At 44.3% G+C, this 20,185-nt stretch overlaps 1 protein-coding gene across 1 annotated transcript in view; it reads right to left on the bottom strand.

Moving 5' to 3' along the window:
• Positions 1-20,185, bottom strand: part of WDR88 (WD repeat domain 88) — a 48,970-nt gene that overhangs the window by 9,215 nt on the left and 19,570 nt on the right. The window contains exons 5-9 of the mRNA XM_019980322.2: positions 15,995-16,133; positions 13,284-13,413; positions 6,502-6,689; positions 4,428-4,510; positions 2,478-2,546 (exon numbers count right to left, since the gene is read on the bottom strand). Of these exons, the coding sequence (XP_019835881.2) occupies positions 2,478-2,546; positions 4,428-4,510; positions 6,502-6,689; positions 13,284-13,413; positions 15,995-16,133 (609 nt within the window). The remainder of the gene's footprint in view (positions 1-2,477; positions 2,547-4,427; positions 4,511-6,501; positions 6,690-13,283; positions 13,414-15,994; positions 16,134-20,185) is intronic.

The following is a 20,185-nucleotide window of genomic DNA, read 5'->3' as shown; positions in this document are numbered from 1 at the left end:
TGTGTATGTGTATTGGAGATATTATTAGGCCGTGAGAAATAAGGACATTTCACCATTTGTGACAAGGATGAATGTTGAGGGCATTATGCTAAATTAAATAAGTCAGAAAAAGACAAGTACTGTGTGATCTCAATGATATGTGGAATCTTAAAAAAAAAAAAAGAAAAGAAAAAAATGTATAAAAACTGAGTAGAGTAGTGGTTACCAGAGGCTGGGAGGGGGCAGGAGGGAAATGGAGAGATATTTGGGTCAAAGGATACAAACTTTCAATTATAAGATTAACAAGTTCTGGGGCTCTAATGTAAAGCATGGTGATTACAGATAATAATCCGGTATAATAATCCCATGGACGGACGAGCCTGTTAGGCTGCAGTCCATGGGGTCACTAAGAGTCGGACGACTGAGCGAGTTCACTTTCACTTTTCACTTTCATGCGTTGGAGAAGGAAACGGCAGCCCACTCCAGTGTTCTTGCCTGGAGAATCCCAGGGACGGGGGAGCCTGGTGGGCTGCCGTCTATGGGGTTGCAGAGTCGGACACGACTGAAGTGACTTAGCATAGCATAGCATAATATATTTGAAATTTGCTAACAGAGTAGATCTTAAATGTTCTTGTTACAAAAATAGAAATGCTAATTATATGACATGGTGGAGCTCAGGCTGTGGTGGTAAGAGGGCTTCCCTGGTGGTTCCAACAGTAAAGAATCCACCTGCAAAACAAGAAGACCGGGGTTTGATCCCTGGGTTGGGAAGATCTCCGGGAGAAGGAAATGGCGACCCACTCCAGTATTCTTGCCTGGAGATTCCCACGGACGGAGGAGGAACCTGGCAGACTACAGTCCTGGACTTGCAAAGAGTCAGACACAACTGAGCAACCAACAACTGGGCTTCCCGCTGGCTCAGCGGTAAAGAATCTGCCTGCAATGCAAGGAGACCTGGGTTTGATCCCTGGGTCGGGAAGATCCCCTGGAGGAAGGTATGGCAACCCACTACAGTATTCTTGCCTGGAGAATCCCATGGACAGAGGAGCCTGGTGGGCTACAGCCCACAGGTTCGCAAAGAGTGGGACACGATTGAAGCAACTTAGCACAGCACAAATGGTGGCAAGCATTTGCAATATATATGTGTTATCAAACCACACCTTGTACCTCTTAATCTGACACGATGTTACATGTCAATTATATCTCAATAAAGCTGGAAAAGATAAATACATAAAGTATCTGTCTAATCAATCTTATTGTATTTATATTCTCTTTTTAAAAAGTTTTACATTTATATATCTTAAGAATGTACAATAATATAGCCTGTAAAATTTAACTAATCAGTAAAGGCACTTCCCTGGTGGTCCAGTGGTTAAGACTTTGCCTTCCAATGCAAAGAGTGTAGGTTTGATCCCGGGTCAGGGAAGCTAAGATCCCATATGCCTTGCAGCCAAAAATACCAAAACATAATACAGAAATAATATTGTAACAAATTCAATAAAGATTTTTTAAATGATCCACATAAAAATAAACTTTAAAAAATTTTAAAAATAACCAATAAAGTCTCTTTTTTAAGTCAAAATAAATTGCTATATCAAAGGACAGAATGAAATATTACAAAGCATATTTTTCTTAACCATATTTGCTTAATTATCCTATTATAGGTTACTACTAATACTGTTATTGACTAGTTCTAGTGTTATTTTGTTTAAATAATTGTATTTATGTGACAGAAAAGTAAATAATTTTTAAATAAATACTGATTTTTATACTTTGCTTGTATTTTTACTTTTTCTAGCTTTATTGAGATATAATTGACATAATCATTTTTCATATTTTTATGCTAAAGTAACAACACATTGGCATATAATTTTTATTATGTATTATATTATTGTTCTTTTTTTTTGTCAGGTGTTGCAGTATCCTGCATTGGTTCTCTAACAAGTTGATCATGGCAGGCAGGGTCTTGTCCGCATTTTTATACACTTAGAAACCCCCAGTCTAGAGAATGAGATGATTCTAATTAAGGTTGGGGGACAAGGTGGGACCCTACTTCTCTGATGCTCACACATGGAGGGCAGCCCTCAGGATGTCCCACGTTGGCCATTATGTGCCCTTGGCATGGGAATCAAAGAATGCAGAGAGTAGAGAGGGAAGACCCTCCTGGAACTTCAGAGTGGTCTGCTTGTCCACAAGCTGACCCCTTTCCCTCCAAAGCCCCTAGTTGGCTCCATCATTTGCCAGTCTGAACAGGCTCTTGCTCCAACAAAGTTCAACTAACGATGATGCAAAGAAATACCTGGGAACTTCTCACTTCAGCAAATGGAAAGACCCAGTTTCCACATTTTCAGGCAGTTCCTTGGATGGGGACAGCCTGGCCAGGTGTGGCTTTCAGACTGAAATGCTCAGGAATCTTACTTGACAATACATTTCTGCTAACAACAATTCTCACAAATGTGATAGAGATTTTAAGTCACTCAAAGGTTGGCTACTTTTACCTTTGAAGCAGAGAGGATCCATTTCTTGTTGTTGCTAATGGAAACATCCATCACCCAGTCATTATGGCCCTGAAGAAAAGCAGAGTTTTAAGAGGATCTAGAGGGGAAAAAAAACCTTTGAAAGAACAACAAGAACTGAAAAACAAAGTCAAGAATTCAACATTGCTTGCTTTTGAAAGCAACTAATTGTGTGTCCCTGGTTTCACCCACGATATTTAAGGTGGAGTACAAAGTGTAAAGGCTTGTGATTCATGTGTATGTCACAGCACCATATGTGTTTTTTAAAATAGTACTCTGGTGCTTAACACAATGGGAAAAAAATTATATTCCCAGCTGGTCACAGAGCACATTTTGCAGTTTTTTGTCTGCTTTCTTTGTTCTAGGAAATATCACTCAGTGGTCCTATTGCTAAGGGAGCATTTGGCTTCAAGTAACTGCAAATCCACCCACTGTGACTAAGTACATGGGGTTAATTTCCTCCAGTAAATGGAGTTTAGAGGAGATAAATACTTGCTGGTTCAGACACTTAATGATGTTGGAGCTCCATGTCAGCATCTTTTTCATTCTTTGGTCTTTCCCACATGGAAAGAGGTGGACGGTGAGGTATGGTAAGAAGAAAAGAAGTAAGAGCTAGGTTAAACTGCTGTGCATTTAACAACAGGGCAGGAATTTGAGGGTGGAATAATAGAGGAGAGAAGAGGAAAAGGAGAGCAGAATGACCTGATGGGCGCACAAAGGGACTTTTAACCAGAGTGAGGTTGAACATTTATGTGCTATGATGTAAGCTCCCCTGGCCTCTCCAAACCCACAGAGAAGAGGGGGACACAGAACAGCCTTGGGAGTCTCCTGAATTCACAGCCAAAGGTGGCCATGCGATCACAAGACCAAGGGGTGTGCAAAAATCTTGGCATGGGGGCAACTGGAACAGAGGCACCGGTTCTGGAACTGCCTACCCTCTGGATTCTCGCTGTGCTCGATAATCCATCTCCATATCACAAAGCCACTTGGAGTTGAGTCTCCTCTAACTTGCAGCCAAAAGCACCCAGTTGACACCCACCATTCTGGAATCCACAGCTGTCTGTGCATGCCTCATGATGACATTCATTCCCCTGTATGGGGACTCCTGCTGTTTGCAGACATGGCCCCTACTCGGAGTTTTTGCCTTTACTGCTCCATTTTCCTGGAATGCCTTTCCCCAAGATCCTCACTCATCCCGTCTTTCCTTGCCCTCCAGTTTTCAGCTCAAATGCCACCTTCTCCAAGAGGCCCTCCTGGCCCACCCACTATGGATTAATCCCGGGAATCTATTCCATCACCCTGTTGTGGGTTCTCTGTGTCGCTCATCACTACTGAGGATGTGTTTGCTGTTTTTCTTGTCTGTCATTTCCCACAGAGGTGTCAGTTCCATTGGGAATATTTAGGTCTGTCTCATTGTTGTATCCCCAGCATCCAATACGAAATGACTAAAGAATGAAGCTCAGGGACTTCCCTGATGGTCCAGTGGTTAAGATTCCACATTCCCTGTGCTGGGGACCCAGTTCAACCCCTGGTCAGGGAACTAGATCCCACATGTCACAACTAAAGATTCAGCATACTTACTAGTTCCTTGTATGTGCTGAGTCATGTCTGACTCTTTTGCGATCCCATGGACTGTAGCCCGCCAGGCTCCTCTGTCCATGAAATTTTCCAGGTAAGAATACTGGAGTGGGTTGCCATTTCCTTTTCCAGGGGATCTTCCCAACTCAGGGATCAAACCCAGGTCTCCTGCACTGACAGGAGGATTCTCTACCACTGTGCCACCTGGGAAGCCCAAAGATCCAGCATGCTGCAACTGAAAAGAAGATCCCACATGCTACAACTAAGACCTAGCACAGTCAAACAAATAAAATAAATATATTTTAAAAAAAAAGAATGACGCTCAGATCCTCTATCTGATACTGGCATTGGTACCTTCAAGGAGAGCTTCCGGTAGCCTTCTTCTACATCCCAAATAGCCACGGTCTTGTCGAACCCTCCAGACACGAGAAAAGAGGCTGGAACACAAATGAAAGCGTCTCAGGGGGTAACCTTCCTCAGCCAACTGCTTCGTCCTCTGGTGAGGCCAAAGCAGGCTGAGGGTGCGTCTGTGAGGCGCCACTGTGCCTGAGGACACTCAACCCTCTTCCTGGTGTGACTCAACAGCCCCCAGTCAATTAGAGTTGGGCTTCCCTGGGGGCTCAGATGGTAAAGAATCTACCTGCAATGCAGAAGACCCAGGTCCGATTCCTGGGATGGGAAGATCCTCTGGAGAAAGGAATGGCAACCCACTCCAGTATTCTTGCCTGGAAAATCCCATGGACAGAGGAGCCTGGTGGGGTACAGTCCATGGGGTCGAAAAGAGTTGGACACGACTGAGCAACTAACACTTTCACTTTTTCTCAATGTTCATGGTAGTTATGCTCTACAAAGTCATCTCAAACACTCAATGAATGACTGGCCATAGGGAAAACATGGGGTTAAGCTCCTGTGAGCCTCTGGTCACAACATTTTCATCAGCCAATCAGTACTTCGTTTTCTGTCTGATTCTGTTTAAAGATGCCTTATCTAACACATACTGCTTATTTGTTAACATTGAATCCATGGCCACTGGCATTATAACTCATGCCTGAACAAAGCTTGCCTAACTTGTGTTTCCCTGTAAAGCACATCACAGGCTTCACACAGTTAGGATCCTGGACAGTACTACAGCACTATGTTTGGGGGCCTCTTTAAACAGAAAAATCATAAACAAAAAGCACAAAATGGAAAAAAAAAAAAGTGGAACTAAATAGATCACAAAAAAGATTCAGTCTCAGTTGGGAACATGTGCATATGGCAAATTTGTCGCTGCTCTGCACATATCCATGGATGGCTGCAAAAGTGCCGTAAGTATTGATTTTAGGGTCACAAATAAACTTTACCCAGTAGATAACTTCACAAATACAGAATCTGCAAATAGTGACGATTGATTATTCACAACTTTGAAACCTAAATGGAAAGCCAAAGACAGAAGTTGGTGGGATACCTCATAGGAGGGTCTGACTTACAGAGATGCTACTTCTGAAGAAGGAAACATTTCACAAGTCAGGCCCTGACTATGTGCGTATTGGTCAGGTAGCACCCCGCCCCCAGCCCCTGTCACACACAGCAAGCCCCACTCCCCACAAGGATCGGGGAGTACAGCATTTTGGCTCCTGGATGTCAGGAGCAGTCAGGGCCCTCACTGAAGCCAGTTGCCCCTGGCTGTTTCCTGTCATTGTTCCTGGTCGCATCTATGCCTCTTTATCTGGAAACGGCTCCACAATGTCCCATGGGGAAACACCCCTCACCTATTCTCAGTGCCTCTGGTTCAGAAGGCACGACTCTGACCTCAAGCTCCGGGGATGGGTAAGTCTCCCAGGCCTGGCCAATCAGAGACTTCCATTCCCTGTGAAAGGGGCGGGTTCACAGATGGGCATATGTCAGCTGAACCAATGGGAGTCTTCCCTGGGACTTGTGTGGGTGCCATCAGAAAGAGGGTCTCTCTTCGTCAAGGACTGTCAGTAGCCAGAACCGTTGTTGGCCTAGACCACCAGAAGCCATCTTTGCCTCTCTGAGGAGAAAGGTCAATACAAAAGAGAAATTGATCTGGTTGGGAGGTGGGCGGGGGGGGGGGGGGGGGGTGGGGGGGTGGGGGGGTGGGAGGGGGCAGAGTGGAAGAGTTGGCTTCCTGAGAGCATTATCTGAGTGTCTGGATCCAGCTACTCCTGAGGGAGATCAGCTCTTGGACTCGCTCATTACAGAACTTAATAGATTTACTTTGTTGCCTTGGCTACATCAAGCTGAGTGTCTGTCACTTGCAAACGTGTGCATCTCTCTCTTGATTCTTGAGGAAAATAAATCCACCTTCGCTGTGGGCATCATTGGAAAGCCTTTCTTTCTAAGGAGGGTCCATGTGAATGGAACATGAGGAGCTTGGCCCCAGCAGCCCCACGGTGTGGAATCCTTTGATGTGTTAATTACTCACTGTCTCTGGCAAAGTGGCAGGAGCTCACGCAACCTTCATGGCCCTGCATCAGAGTCACACAGGCGCCACGGTTTCGAAACTCCCCAGTATGGACATTCCATATTTTCAAGGTTTTATCCCAGGAGCTTGTACACAGGAAATGGCCACTGAAGGTGAAACAACAGTTTGAGATGGCATTGTTATGTGCCCTGCAACACATGTGAGAGGGTGCACACATTAGCATGTCACTCCTGGAGAATCTGGAGACATATTTAAAGCAGAGGTGAGTGGAGTGGGCATTGGAGCTGATGCCTTGTGACTTAACGGTTATCACTGTTTTGATCACTGCCTACTATGATCCAAATATTAATTAATCTAACTATGTTACACTATTCCAGGAGGTCCCAATAATGGCAATATTGACCTTTTTGGCTGGATAATTTTTTGTGGTAGGGGGATGTCCTATGCATCGTAGGATGTTTAGTAACATCCCTGGGCACTCCTTAGCACACGCTGGTAGCCTCCATACCCAATTATGACAACCAGAAGAATGTCCCCCAGACACTGCCAAATGTCCACGAGGGGACAAAATTGACCCTGGCTGAGAACCACCCTATTCAGAGCTGCTTGAGGCTTCAGAAAAAAGAGCAGGTGGAAACACTGTGATAGTTAATGGACTAATAGCCTTTCAGGTTTAAGGTGGGTCTCCTCTGCTTCCCCCTTCCCCTCCTTTCTCTCACAGACAGGGGGGCACGGCTCCTTTCCCCCATCTTCACCACCCTCTCTCACTCACTCCCCTTACTTCTCCTCACACCAAATGCTCTCTTTTTCCCTCTCCCTCTCTCCTTATCTGTCTTCAGTGCCACTAAAGCATATTTTAATGTTGGGCATTTAATTAATAAAGTTTTGGGCTACTTATTCTCAATTTTTTAATGTCTTTTTAAATTTTGTTTATTTTCAGCTGTATTGGGTCTTTGTGGCTTCGTGGGCTTTCTCTAGTTGTGGCGAGTGGGGGCTACTCTTTAGTTGTGGTGTGAGGACTTCTCATTGCCGTGGCTTCCCCTGTTGCAGAGAATAGGCTCTAGGTGAGTGGATTTCAGAAGTTGTGGTATGTAGGCTCAACAGTTGCGGCTTCTGGGCTCTGGAGTACAAGCTCAAATAGCTGTAGCACACAGGCTTCATTGCTCCACAGCATGTGGAATCTTCTGAGATCAGAGACCTAATCCATGGCTCCTGCATTGGCAGGCAGATTCTTTACCACTGAGCCACCAGGGAAGCCCAAACTATCTTATTTTTTAGGGAAAAAAAATTGTCAGAATTCTGCTTTTTGTTTTGTTTCATGACCCTCAAAGTGTTTTCCCTATGATTCTCATCTCCTGTAACAAATAGGGTTTTCAGTCTAAACTATAAACATAATTGAGCATCTCTGAGTAGCCTGGATTATAATATCAATTCATCTAACTGAAGAAAAGGTTGAATAAATTGTTTTCTAGCACCCAAGTCAGAGTTTTAGACTCTGTGTTGGTTCTTTGACATATACAAACTGAGTAGGATCAAAGGAGAAGAAATGTCAGCTTCTCAGGGGTGTCCAGGCTTAAAATGTCCAAGTCCCAGTGCCTGGTGGGGTAAGAACCATCCCAGCATTTACTGGAGGTAAATAGCAAGCCCTCCTCTGATTCCAGAAATTGTCACTGAGGTTTCAACCAAGGGTATCTGCTCCAGGATGGGACTCTCATTTCAGATCAGTTTCATGTATCATAAAAGACCATTTTACTTAGTACAAAAGTTTGAGGGAAATGTTTGTGTTGCACTTGCAGTTCTGGACAAGATGGAGTCAATGTACTGCTCCCCACTCCTCCTGTTAAGCACAGCTAACAACCCTGGGCATTTATAGAGCAAATAGAAAACTGTGAACAGTGGATAAGAAAAGGCAGACTAGCTAAGGATCTTGGGACCCAAGGATGGCATGCTGTTGAGTACCTACAATTTTCTTTTTGCTTCTTATATCCTGAACTGAGGACTGGGGAAGCTGCAACCCCCAAAACAATACATGAATACATGAAGAATACGTGAAGTCACTCAGTCGTGTCTGACTCTTTGCGACCCCATGGACTGTAGCCTACCAGGCTCCTCTGTCCATGGGACTTTCCAGGCAAGAGTACTGGAGTGGATTGCCATTTCCTTCTCCAAAGGATCTTCCCAACCCAGGGATCGAACCTGGGTCTCCTGCATCGTAGACAGATGCTTTACCGTCTGAGCCACCAACAATGAGGACTGGATAAAAGGCTCCCAAGAAAAGCCTGTTCTCTCTAGCCAAAGAGATAGCCTAGAAAAAGAACAGAAAACCTTTAGACAATACCTGCCTTACTCCAACCAAAAATCTTAGGGAAAACTGCAATCCCATCCCCAGCACTGTCAGCAAAGGCTGAGGGGGAGTCTAGACTGCCACTCTTGCCAGGTTCTAATGAGGCAGCCTGCTAAAACAGAAGATTTAAATAACATTAAGAGTCTCATAATACTCAAAATGTCCAAGATGAAACTGAAATTCACTCATCATACTAAGTAAGAGCCAGGAAAATCTCAACATGAATGAGAGAGAGAGAGTCAACAGATGCCAATACCTAGATAATACAGATGTTAGAATTATCTGACAAGGATTTTTAAGCAGCCATCATAAAAATGCTCTAGGGCTTTCCCAGTGGCTCAGGGGTAAAGAATCTGCCTGCAGTACAGGAAGCACAAGAGACACAGGTTCAATCCCTGGGTCAGGAAGATCCCCTGGAGAAGGAAATGGCAACCCACCCCAGTAATCTTGCCTGGAGAATCCCCATGGACAGAGGAGCCTGCACAGGGTCACAAAGAGTCGGACACAACTGAAGTGACCTAGCACGCGTACATAAAAATGCTCTAATGGACAATTATAATTCTGTTTAAAATGACCAAAAAGATTGAAAGCTTTGCAAATAGAAGATATAAAGAATGACCAAATGGAAATTTTAGAACTTAAAAATACAATAACAACAACCAAAAAATAAAACTCAGTAGAGATGATATAGGAAATAATCAATAAATATGAAGACAGACACTATAAATTAACCAATCCAAAAAACAGACTGAAAAAAAAAAAAGAGAGAGAGCCTTAGGAACCTACGAGAATATAATGAAATATCTAACATTTGGGGCATCTCAGAAGAAAGGAGAAATAAGATAGAGCTGAAAAAATAATCAAGGAAATTATGTCTGGAATTTTACCAAATCTGGCAAAGAACAGATTCGAAAAGCTGAGTGAATCCCAAGTGGGATAAACTCAAATAAATCTATATTCAGACACAGTATAATTCTACTTTTGAAAAGTAGGGACAGAAAAAAATCTTGAAAATAGCAAAAGAGAAATGACCCCTTACTTATAGGGGAAGAACAATTTGAATGACAGTGGATTCCTCATCAGAAACCGTGGACGCCAGGAAAAAAGTGACATGATAGCCTTCAGATGAGGAGAGAAAACAACTGTGAATCCAGATTTCTATATCTATCAAAAATATCCTGCAGGAATGATGGGAGGATCAAGATGTTTTCAGATGAAGGAAAACTTAAGAGAATTTTTTTCCCCCTCAGAACTACCCTATAGAAATGGCTAAAGGGAATTTTTCTAAACAGAAAATGGTGAAAGAGGAAAACTTGGAACATCAGAAGACAGAACATGGTCAGCAAAAACATGGGTAAGTACAATAGATCTTCCTTCTCCTCTTGAATTTTCTAAACTACGTTTGACAACATTAAAAAATTATAACAAAGTACTTATGCTCCTTGCAAGCTTCAGAATCAGTTAAGTATGGATTTTCAAAATTATCTAGCAAGAACGGCTATATGATTTTGCAAGGCCCACTGCAAAATTAAAATGCAAGTTCCAAGTTTCTCAAAAAGCTATACACAGTATTCATGACATGATCCAGAAATTCGTCTCCTAGGTATACAGCCAAAAGAATTAAAAGCAGGGACTTGAACAGATATGTGTACACCAGTGTTGACTGCAGCATTATTTTCAATAGCTAAAAGACAGAAGCAACTCAAGGATTCTCCAACAGATAAACAAAATGCAGTATATACATGCAATGGAATATTGTTCAGTCATTAAAAGGAATGAAACTCTAATACATGCTGTAACATATATCAGATGAACCTTAAAAACATTATGCTAAATGAAACAGCCAGACACAAAAGGAAAAATAATGTATGATTCTATTCATATGAAATATCTAGAATAAGCAAATTCATAGAGGCAGAAAATAGAGGTTACTTTGTTGTTGTTGTTCAGTCACTAAATTATGTTTAGTTCTTTTTGACCCTAGGAACTGCAGCATGCCAGGCTCCTCTGTCCTCCACTATCCCCTGGAGTTTTCTCAAACTCATGTCCAGTGAGCCAGTGATGTTATCTAACCATCTCATCCTCTGTTGCCACCTTCTCCTGCCCTCAATCTTTCCCAGCATCAGGGTCTTTTCCAATGAGTCAGCTCTTCACATCAGGTGGCCAGAGTATTGGAGCTTCAGCTTCCACACCAGCCCTTCCAAGGAATATTCAGGGCTGATTTTCTTTAGGATTGACTGATTTGATCTCCTTGTAGTCTTGGGGACTCTCAAGAGTCTTCTCCAACATCACAGTTCTTCAGCACTCAGCCTTCTTTATGGTTCAACTCTCACACACGTACATGACTACTGGAAAAACCATAGCATTGACTATATGGACCTTCGTCAACAAAGTGATATCTCTACTTTTTAATATGCTGTCTAGGTTACTAGGGACTAGGATTGAGGGGAGTGGGGAATTATTGTTCAATGGGTACTGAGTTTCTGTTTGGGTAATAAAAGAGCTTTGGAAATAGTGGTGATGGGTGTATAATATTATAAATGTAATTAATGCCAATACTATAACATTAAAAATTTTGTACATATAATGAGATAATTAAAAATAATGATAATATCCCCCAAACCACTGAATTATGTACATGAAATGGTGAACTGTAGGATGCATGTGAATTATATCTCAGTAAAACTATTAGGAGAGAAAGGCAGCCAGAGGGCAGGAAGGAAGGAGGAAAAGTGATGGCTTCTCAGGAAACAGCGGTTATGAGACAGCTAAGAGAATTTTTCACTCTGTATTCTTTTGTACCTTCAAAATGTTGTACTGGCTGCATGTCTAACATTTTCAAAAAGTAAATTACATATTTTTGAAATAAAAGCATTTGAGGTCCCTTGTTCAAGAATGAAGCATTTTGGGACTTCCCTGATGGTCCAGTGGCTAAGACTCCAAGTTTTCAATGCAGGGGGTCTGGGTTCCATCCCTGGTCAGGGACCTGGATCCCATCTGCTGCAAATAAGAGTTCCCATGCCACAACTAAAGACCCTTCATGCCACAACTAAGACCTGGTGCAGTCAAATGAATAAAAATATTTTTTTAAAGTGAAGAACTTGAAGATGTTGACGGCAGAGCAGTAAACCAAGTATGAGCCCTCCTGTGTGCGGGACCCTGTGTAACTTCAGAATTTCATGCCACGAAGCCTGCCCTGTCCTGCAGCACTGAGAATCCTTGTCTCTATATTTTCTTGCTAAAAAAATACATTTCCAGAAAATTTATAAATGTGGTTCAATCAAATACACCAGTAGACAGTTTCCTTATTTCCCTTTCCACCATCCTTGGGGGAACAAAGCAGAGTTCCAGCTCACAGCTGGAACTGCGGTCCCCTCTGCTGCCTAACCCTCCTCACTGCCACCACCGAGCAGCTCTAACGAGCAGAACAGGCATCCACAGCCCTGCTGACCCCAGCAGCCACAGAAGTCAGTCTCAGTAACAGAGCTGGTGCTGAGTGGCCACCACGCATCCTACGCTAAGGACTTCCGTCTGTGTCTCCTTCACACCTCACTGGGGCTCAGTTTGCAGGTGAGGAAACTAAGGTCAAAGGTCACTCAGGATGGGAACCTGCACACTCTTAAGCCCTGGCCAGACACCCACGGGAAAGCCTGGCCCAGGCCAGCAGGGCTCATAACTGAGCCAAGTGGGCAGGACGACATATTCCGAGGTCATGACTCCAGGTCCCGTTAGGGGGGGCTGCCCACACACCTGGTGCTGGTGGCCACAGACAGAGTGACCCTTGTGGGCCCTAGAAGAGCAGATCTTCTCATTTTGCAGGAGATGCTGGAAACCCACATTTGGGGAGGCAGAGGGCAACTCAGCACAATGTTTTCCAGTGTTGGCTCACACTGAAACAAATGCCTCTGAGGCCCGTCCCAGCCCACAGGCCACAACTACAGTAAGTCCCCTACGTAGGATTAATTTCTGTTCTGAGACTGTGTTCGTAAGTGCAATTTGTTTGTAAGCCCAGCAAACCTGGCCTAGGTACCCAACTAACACAATCGGCTGTATAGTACCGTCTTACAATACTTTTCACACAAATAATATGTACGTGAAAAACAAACACCAAAAATAAAACATTTACTATTACAGAACCTTGAAAAGTACAGTAGTACAGTACAACAGCTGGCATACAGGGGCTGGCTCAGACGTTCACGTCTTTGAAAGCTCGAAACTTGAAGGCTCGAATGTAGAGGACTTACTGGAGTGGCTCCCCCTTGCTTGCCTGTGCCCTTCCCATTCTGCATCTCCAGCCTCCTCGTAGCACCACAGTGGGCCACAGCTGGAGATGCCCTATGTCCACACCAGTTGGGGAGCTGAAGGTGCACAGGCCAAATCCAGGAGGGCGTGAATCCCGCCCACCTCGCTGTTGCAGCACACTGCCCAGCCTCCTCACTTGGTGATGGTGAGCAGCGTGGTCTGTGACGTCACGTCCCAGATCTTGATGCTCCTGTCAAACGAGACGGAAGCCACCCTCTGGCTGTCGGGGTCAAAGCAGCAGGCGGTGAGCGACATCATGTGATGATCTGAGGCACAGGGAAAGTGACTTGATACCATGCCTTCCACACTCTGGGCCACATGCCACGAGGTTGCTCCCCCAGACAGCGACAGTATAATAGAAACACAACTCTGGTTTTCACAAGGAAGGGACTCTTCACTTGCATAATCATTTCCTGAATGCCTGCTGTATACCAGGCCTCGAGCCAGGAGCTCTGCCCTCTTCCCCCTCAGAGGTCACAGGCAGACACCTCTGAGCAGGCAACAACCTGCAGCCAATGTCACGGCTCCAAACCAACGAAAGGAAACCTGGCCTAACCCTGAGAGATCGCTAAAAGCTATGGAGGGAAACAGGAACGGAAGAGTGCTCTAGGCAGAAGGAACAGGGTGTGCCAAGGCTTGACATGACACAGCGTGAAGGAGCATGGTGTGCAGACAGGCCTTAGAGTGTGAGGAGAGAGAGGACGAGGTGACACATCAAGGGAAAAATGCAAGCTGTGTGGCAGGACACGCATCACGGCTCCATGGTGATGAAAATAAACATTAAATGTACGTGGGAAGCAGTACTGTGTGCGTGTGTGTGTTTGCACATACACACACTCACTGGAAGACCCCCCAGCAATGTACTGTTAATGATAGGTACCTCCACAGATGAACCTATTTGCAGGGCAGGAACAGAGACACAGACATGGAGAATGGACTGTGGACACAGTGGGGAAGGGGAGGGTGGAATGAACTGGGAGAGTAGCTCTTACGTATATACACTACCACGTGTGAAGTAGTTAGTGGGAAGCTTCTGTATAGCACAGGGAGCTCTGCTCAGTGCTCTATGATGACCTAAAAGGGTAAGATGTGGGGGGTGGGAGGGAGGCTCAAGAGGGAGGGGAATATGTAAACATACAGCTGATTCACTTTGTTGTAGAGCTGAAACTAACACAGCATTGTAAAGCAGTTATACTCCAATAAAAAAAAAAATACCTATCTCACAGTACAATTTAAAAAAAACTTCTTCCATTGAACTTGAGGGATATAAAAATTCAAATCAGAAGAAATACTGTGGAAGACTAGAATAAATAAATTATAAGCAAAGTTCTTTAAATTAAAAATAATCATAATAATAGGTCCCTCCAGGCTTCCCTAGAGAAGGAAATGGCAACCCACTCCAGTAGTCTTGCCTGGAAAATCCCATGGACAGAGGAGCCTGGTGGGCTACAGTCCATAGGGTCGCAAGAGTCGGACACAACTGAGCCTCTAAACCACTACCACCGGGGAGAAGACAGGACAGGCACAGCAGTCAGGTCTGACTGTGATGCTATGGACTATCGCCCACCAGGCTCCTCTGTCCATGGGGATTTTCTAGGCAAGAATCCTGGAGTGGGTTGCCATTTCCTCCTCCAGGGGATCTTCCTGACCAGGGACCGAACTCACGTATCCTGCATTGAAAGCAGATTTTTTTTTACCACTTTAGCCACTGGGGAAACCCACTGCTTACACACTTTGAAATTTTTTTCCCAATGATTATGCTTTTTTCTTCTGAGTTAACTGTTAACTCACATGCAGTTGTAAGGACTCCTACAGAGAGACCCTGTATGCCTGTCACTCAGTTTCCCCCAATGGTGACCTCTTACACAATGATTGCATAGGATCACAACCAGGAAATTGACATTTGATGACTGTTTTTTCAGGAGTTGCCATTCTAGTCTTTTTAATTATCTGAATTTGTTTTTTTATACATGATAATTGATAGTAATAAAATTGCTAATCATCACTATTATAAAACACTAGAATAAATATGTTATTAATAATCAGTGATTATTATTTTTATGGGCTTTCCTGGTGACTTAGCAATAAAGAAGGAAGAATGTGGGAAAATACACATAAAATGTTAAGAAGCCTGGAAAGAAAGAAAGTGAAGTCGCTTAGTCATGTCCAACTCTTTATGACTCCATGGACTGTAGCCTGCTGGGCTCTTCCATCTATGGGATTTTTCAGGCAAGAATACTGGAGTGAGTTGCCATTTCCTTCTCCAGGAGATCTTCCAAACCCAAGGATCGAACCTGGGTCTCCTACACTGCAGGCAGACTACCATCTGAGCCACCAGGCAAGCCAAGAAGCTTGGGTCTTCATTCAATAAAAGATGGACTTTAAATGTCCATGTGAAGCTGGAGCAGAACAATGTTTCACTTATTATAAGCATGAGACTGAGTGGAAAAGCCTTAACCACTCTTGATTTTAATTGCCCATGTTTTTATCCATCAGGGCTTCCCTGATAGCTTAGTTGGTAAAGAATCCACCTGCAATGCGGGAGACCTGGGTTCAATCCCTGGGGGTTGGGAAGATCCCCTGGAGAAGGGAAAGGCTACCCACACCACTATTCTGGCCTGGAGAACTTGGGTTCTACCCACTCCAGTATTCTGGCCTGGGTCACAAAGAGTCGGACGTGACTGAGCGACTTTCACTTCACTTTTATCCATCAATGTCCCATCTTTAATGACATGGTTCACAGCACTGCTGATTTATCAAGTAAAACAATAAAGTCACTGTCATTCAAGCGACAAGTGGCTGTTATCATAATAGACAGAACAGAGCAGGGAGCCCACACAAACTCACCTTTGATACGGGACACAGTGGTGGAGTCTTTCGCATCTATTATAAAGATTCCATGATCCACATCCAAGCCCAAGACCACGTATTTACCATCAGGGGAACACTTAGCGGAGACTATGAAGGTTTCATGACTGAGCTTCCACTGAAATAGGGCAACAATCAAAAGGTTTCTCTCTAGCCCAGTGTTACAGCAGGACTTTCTGAAATATTCTATCTAGGCACTGTTCAATATGCCAGCCACTGGCCACATGTGGCCACTGAGTTCTTGTAATAGACTAGTGCAAACAAGGAACTGAATGTTTAGTTTTCATGAATTAATTTTTAATTAATACATGTAATTAATGTGTGTCCAGGAGCGACGAACAAGGATAGGGGGCACCGAGCAGAACTGGCAGCAAGGTTCTAGTAATGGCCAACTTGGCTCTTGTTCAGTTTGGTAAACAAGTCTGCCTGGAGGACAATACTCTACAGTCCCAGCCCCTCAGGACAGAGAGCTACTCATTCTAGGAAAGGAAAATCTCTCTGTATGTCATAAATTATGGTATTACTGTTGTGAAGCTTTTTAAATATGCTCCCCAATTCTTTGACAGTCCTCTCTTCACAAAAGTGAAAGTCACTCAGTCATGTCTGAATTTTTGCAACCCCATGGACTGCAGCCCAGCCGGCAACTCTGTCCATTGAATTCTCCAGGCAAGAACCGTAGAGTGGGTGGCCATTACCTTATGCAGAGGAATCTTCCCATTCCAGGGATCAAATCTGGAACTGCAGGAATGTAGGCAGATTCTTTAACGTCTGAGCCACCAGGGAAGTCTCAGGGTGGAGTCTAATTACCCCAAGGGTGTGGGCTCAACCCAGTGAGTTACTTCTTTGGATACAACATAGCAAAAGTGATATGTTGTAATACTAGTGATATGTTGTAAAACTAGTATCACTGTTGTGATACTAGGTCACAACAGAAACCAGGGCTTTATCCAAAGAAAACATACAGATGGCCAACAGGCACATGCAAAAATGTTCAACATCACTAATCACTAGAGAAATGCAAATCAAAACTACAAAGAGCTATCACCTCACACCAGTCAGAATGGTCATCATCAAAAAGTCTACGAATAATAAATGCTAGAGAGGGTATGGAGAAAAGGGACCCCTCCTACATTGTGGGTGGGAATATAATTTGGTGCAGCCACTACAGAGAACAGAATGGAGGTTCCTTAAAAAACTAAAACTAGAGCTACCCTTGGAGGAGGTGATGGCACCCCACTCCAGTACTCTTGCCTGGAAAAGCCCATGGATGGAGGAGCCTGGTAGGCTGCAGTCCACGGGGTCACACAGAGTCGGACACGACTGAAGCGACTTAGCAGCAGCAGCAGTAGCAGCACAGCTACCCTATAATCCAGCAATCCCACTCCTGGGTATACATCTGCAAAACATGAAAATTCTAATCCAAAAAGATGTATGTGGGACTCCCCTGGTGGTCCAGTGGTTAAGAATCCACCTTCCAATGCAAGGGATGTGGGTTTGATCCCTGGTCGAGGAACTAAGACCCCGCATGCCACAGAGCAACCAAGGCTGCACACCACAGCTACCAAGCCCACACGTTCTGGAGCCTGTGTACCACAACGAAAGATCCTGCGCGACACAACAGGCTCTGCATGCTGCAACTAAGACCCGACACAGCGAAACAAACAAACAGCAAAAAGATCCATGCACCCCAATGATCACAGCAGAACTATCTACAATAGCCATGACATGAACACAACTAAAGGCTCACTGGTAGATGAAGAGATTAAAAAAAAGATATGGTATGTACATAAAATGGAATACTACTCAGCCATAAAAAAGAATGAATTATTGCCATTTGCAGCAACCTGGATGGACCTAGAGATTATTAATATCATACTAAGTGAAATAAGTCAGACAAAGACAAATATCATATGATATCATTTATTGTGGAATCTTAACAAAATGATACAAAAGAACTTATTTACAAAACAGAAATAGACTGGCAGACATAGAAAACAAGTTTATGTTTACCAAAGGGGAAAGTGGGGGTGGGATAATATCCTATAATGCAAAAGAATCTGAAAAAGAATATATGTGTTTATATTCATAAATATACACGTTTATAATGTACACATATATACACACACATGCACACAAACACATACCTGAATCACTTTGCCATATGCCTGAAACACTGCAAACCAGCTATAACCACAAAAATTAAAAAAAAAAAAAAGAAGAAGAAAACCAGGGTTTCCTCCTGCCATCTCTTGAGTCGCTTGCTCTGAGGGAGTAAACCGCCATGTCCTGAGGACACTCAAGCAACCCTATGGAGAGACTTGGGTGCAAAGGAACCGAGGGCTCCTGCCAACAGCCAACTTGGAAGGAGACCCTCAGTGAGCCTTCAGAAGACTGCAGCCCCAGATGACATCCTAACCATGACCTCACAAGAAACCTAAGCCAGAACCACTGGCTAACCTGCTCCAAAAGTTCTGTCACGAAACTCTGCAAGGACTTCCGTGGCGGTCCAGTGGTTGAGAGTCTGCCTGCTAGCGCAGGGAACACAGGTTCAATCCCTGGATTGGGAAGACCCCCACGCTGAGGGGCAACTAAGCCCATGCACCGCAACTACTGAGCCTGTGCTCTGCGACAAGAGAAGCCACCACCATGAGAACCACAATCAGAGAGCAACTAGAGAAAGCTCATGTGCAGCAAGGAAGACCCAGTGCAGCCAAAATACGTTAATTATTTTAGAAAAAAGAAACTCTGCGTGGCCATAAATGCTTGTTGTTTGAAAATAAGTTCTGGAATAGTTTGTCAAGCAGCAGCGGATCACTAACTCAGCCCTATAGATGGCAAGTGGCATGGACATCCTGTGCAACAAAAGTAATAAAAGTACTAAAACAAGTTTACCGAAGGGACTTCTCAGGTGGTCCAGTGGCTAAGACTTCTCACTCTCCATGCAGGCAGCCTGGGTTTGACCCCTGGTCAGGGAACTAGAGCCCGCATGCCACAACTAAAGATTCCACATGCTTCAACTAAGACCTGGGGCAGCCAAATAAATAAACAAATATTTTGTAAAAATAAATAAAAACATCCTGGGGAGAGTTTTTTTAACAAGAAGAGAACGACAAAGAGGCTAGAGACAAGAGCAGGACGTTTATGTGAGATGAAATAAGCATTTGGGAAAATGCTAAAAGTCAGGAGTAATCAATGATCGTATATAATGACACTGTTGTCAGCAGAACATGTCATGTTGTCACGCTTGCCCGTGTTCATATGTAAGGTGTGTACAGGAAAAGACACACCAAGATGCTAACTGTTACACTATTTTTTTTTTACACTGGGCTTCTCTTTCTAAAAATGTTTCACAATGAAAATAAATTAATCTTTGCACTAAAAAGAAAGTTTGTTGTTGTTTTTTAAGGAGAGAACAGAGGAGAAAGGGAAAAAGGGAGAAGAGAGGTGACGAGAAGCTGCCTGGGGTGGGGTGGGCAGGGAGGGCAGCAGGGATGGGGCAGGAAACCCTGCAGAGCGCCTGAGCAGGCTCAGGGCTGCCCGGACATTAGGCAGGAGACAGAGGGATCCTGGGCCCATTGGATGGATGGATGGATGGATGGTGGCCCCTTCTCAGATGGAGAACAGACTGGGAACCAGTTGCCTTGTCCTTTGGCCACATGGCCTTTACCCTATGGCCTCAGCTCTACTTCCTGCCCCTGTCAAAAGCCAACATCCCACAGGGGAGGGTCTCTTTTCCCACACAGTTCTCTCAGTTTGTAATGCTACCCTCCCTACCCTCTGCCCCCACCTCTACTTCTTCCCTTATACCCATCCTCCCCATCCCTGAAACAGAGCCCTCCTCTGCCCGCTTCAGATAGCTTTCCTTCCCCGAAGCCCACCATCCATCACGTTGGGTCCCTAAGAAAATTTTCCTTTCCCGGAAGATTGGCTACTCTTCCCAATCCATGACCAGCTCAAGGCCACCTAAGGCCCAGCAAAGAACCTGTGTTGTAGGCAGGGAAGGAGGGGGTGAGATGAACTGAGAGAACAGCATTAACACACACATATATATATATACTGCTGCTGCTGCTGCTAAGTCGCTTCAGTCGTGTCCGACTCTGTGCGACCCCACAGACGGCAGCCCACCAAGCTCCCCTGTCCCTGGGATTCTCCAGGCAAGAACACTAGAGT

The sequence above is a fragment of the Bos indicus genome, chromosome 18 (assembly GCF_029378745.1).
Source record: "Bos indicus isolate NIAB-ARS_2022 breed Sahiwal x Tharparkar chromosome 18, NIAB-ARS_B.indTharparkar_mat_pri_1.0, whole genome shotgun sequence".
Classification (NCBI taxonomy): Eukaryota; Metazoa; Chordata; class Mammalia; order Artiodactyla; family Bovidae; genus Bos; species Bos indicus.
This window is presented reverse-complemented; position numbering and strand designations above follow the sequence as displayed.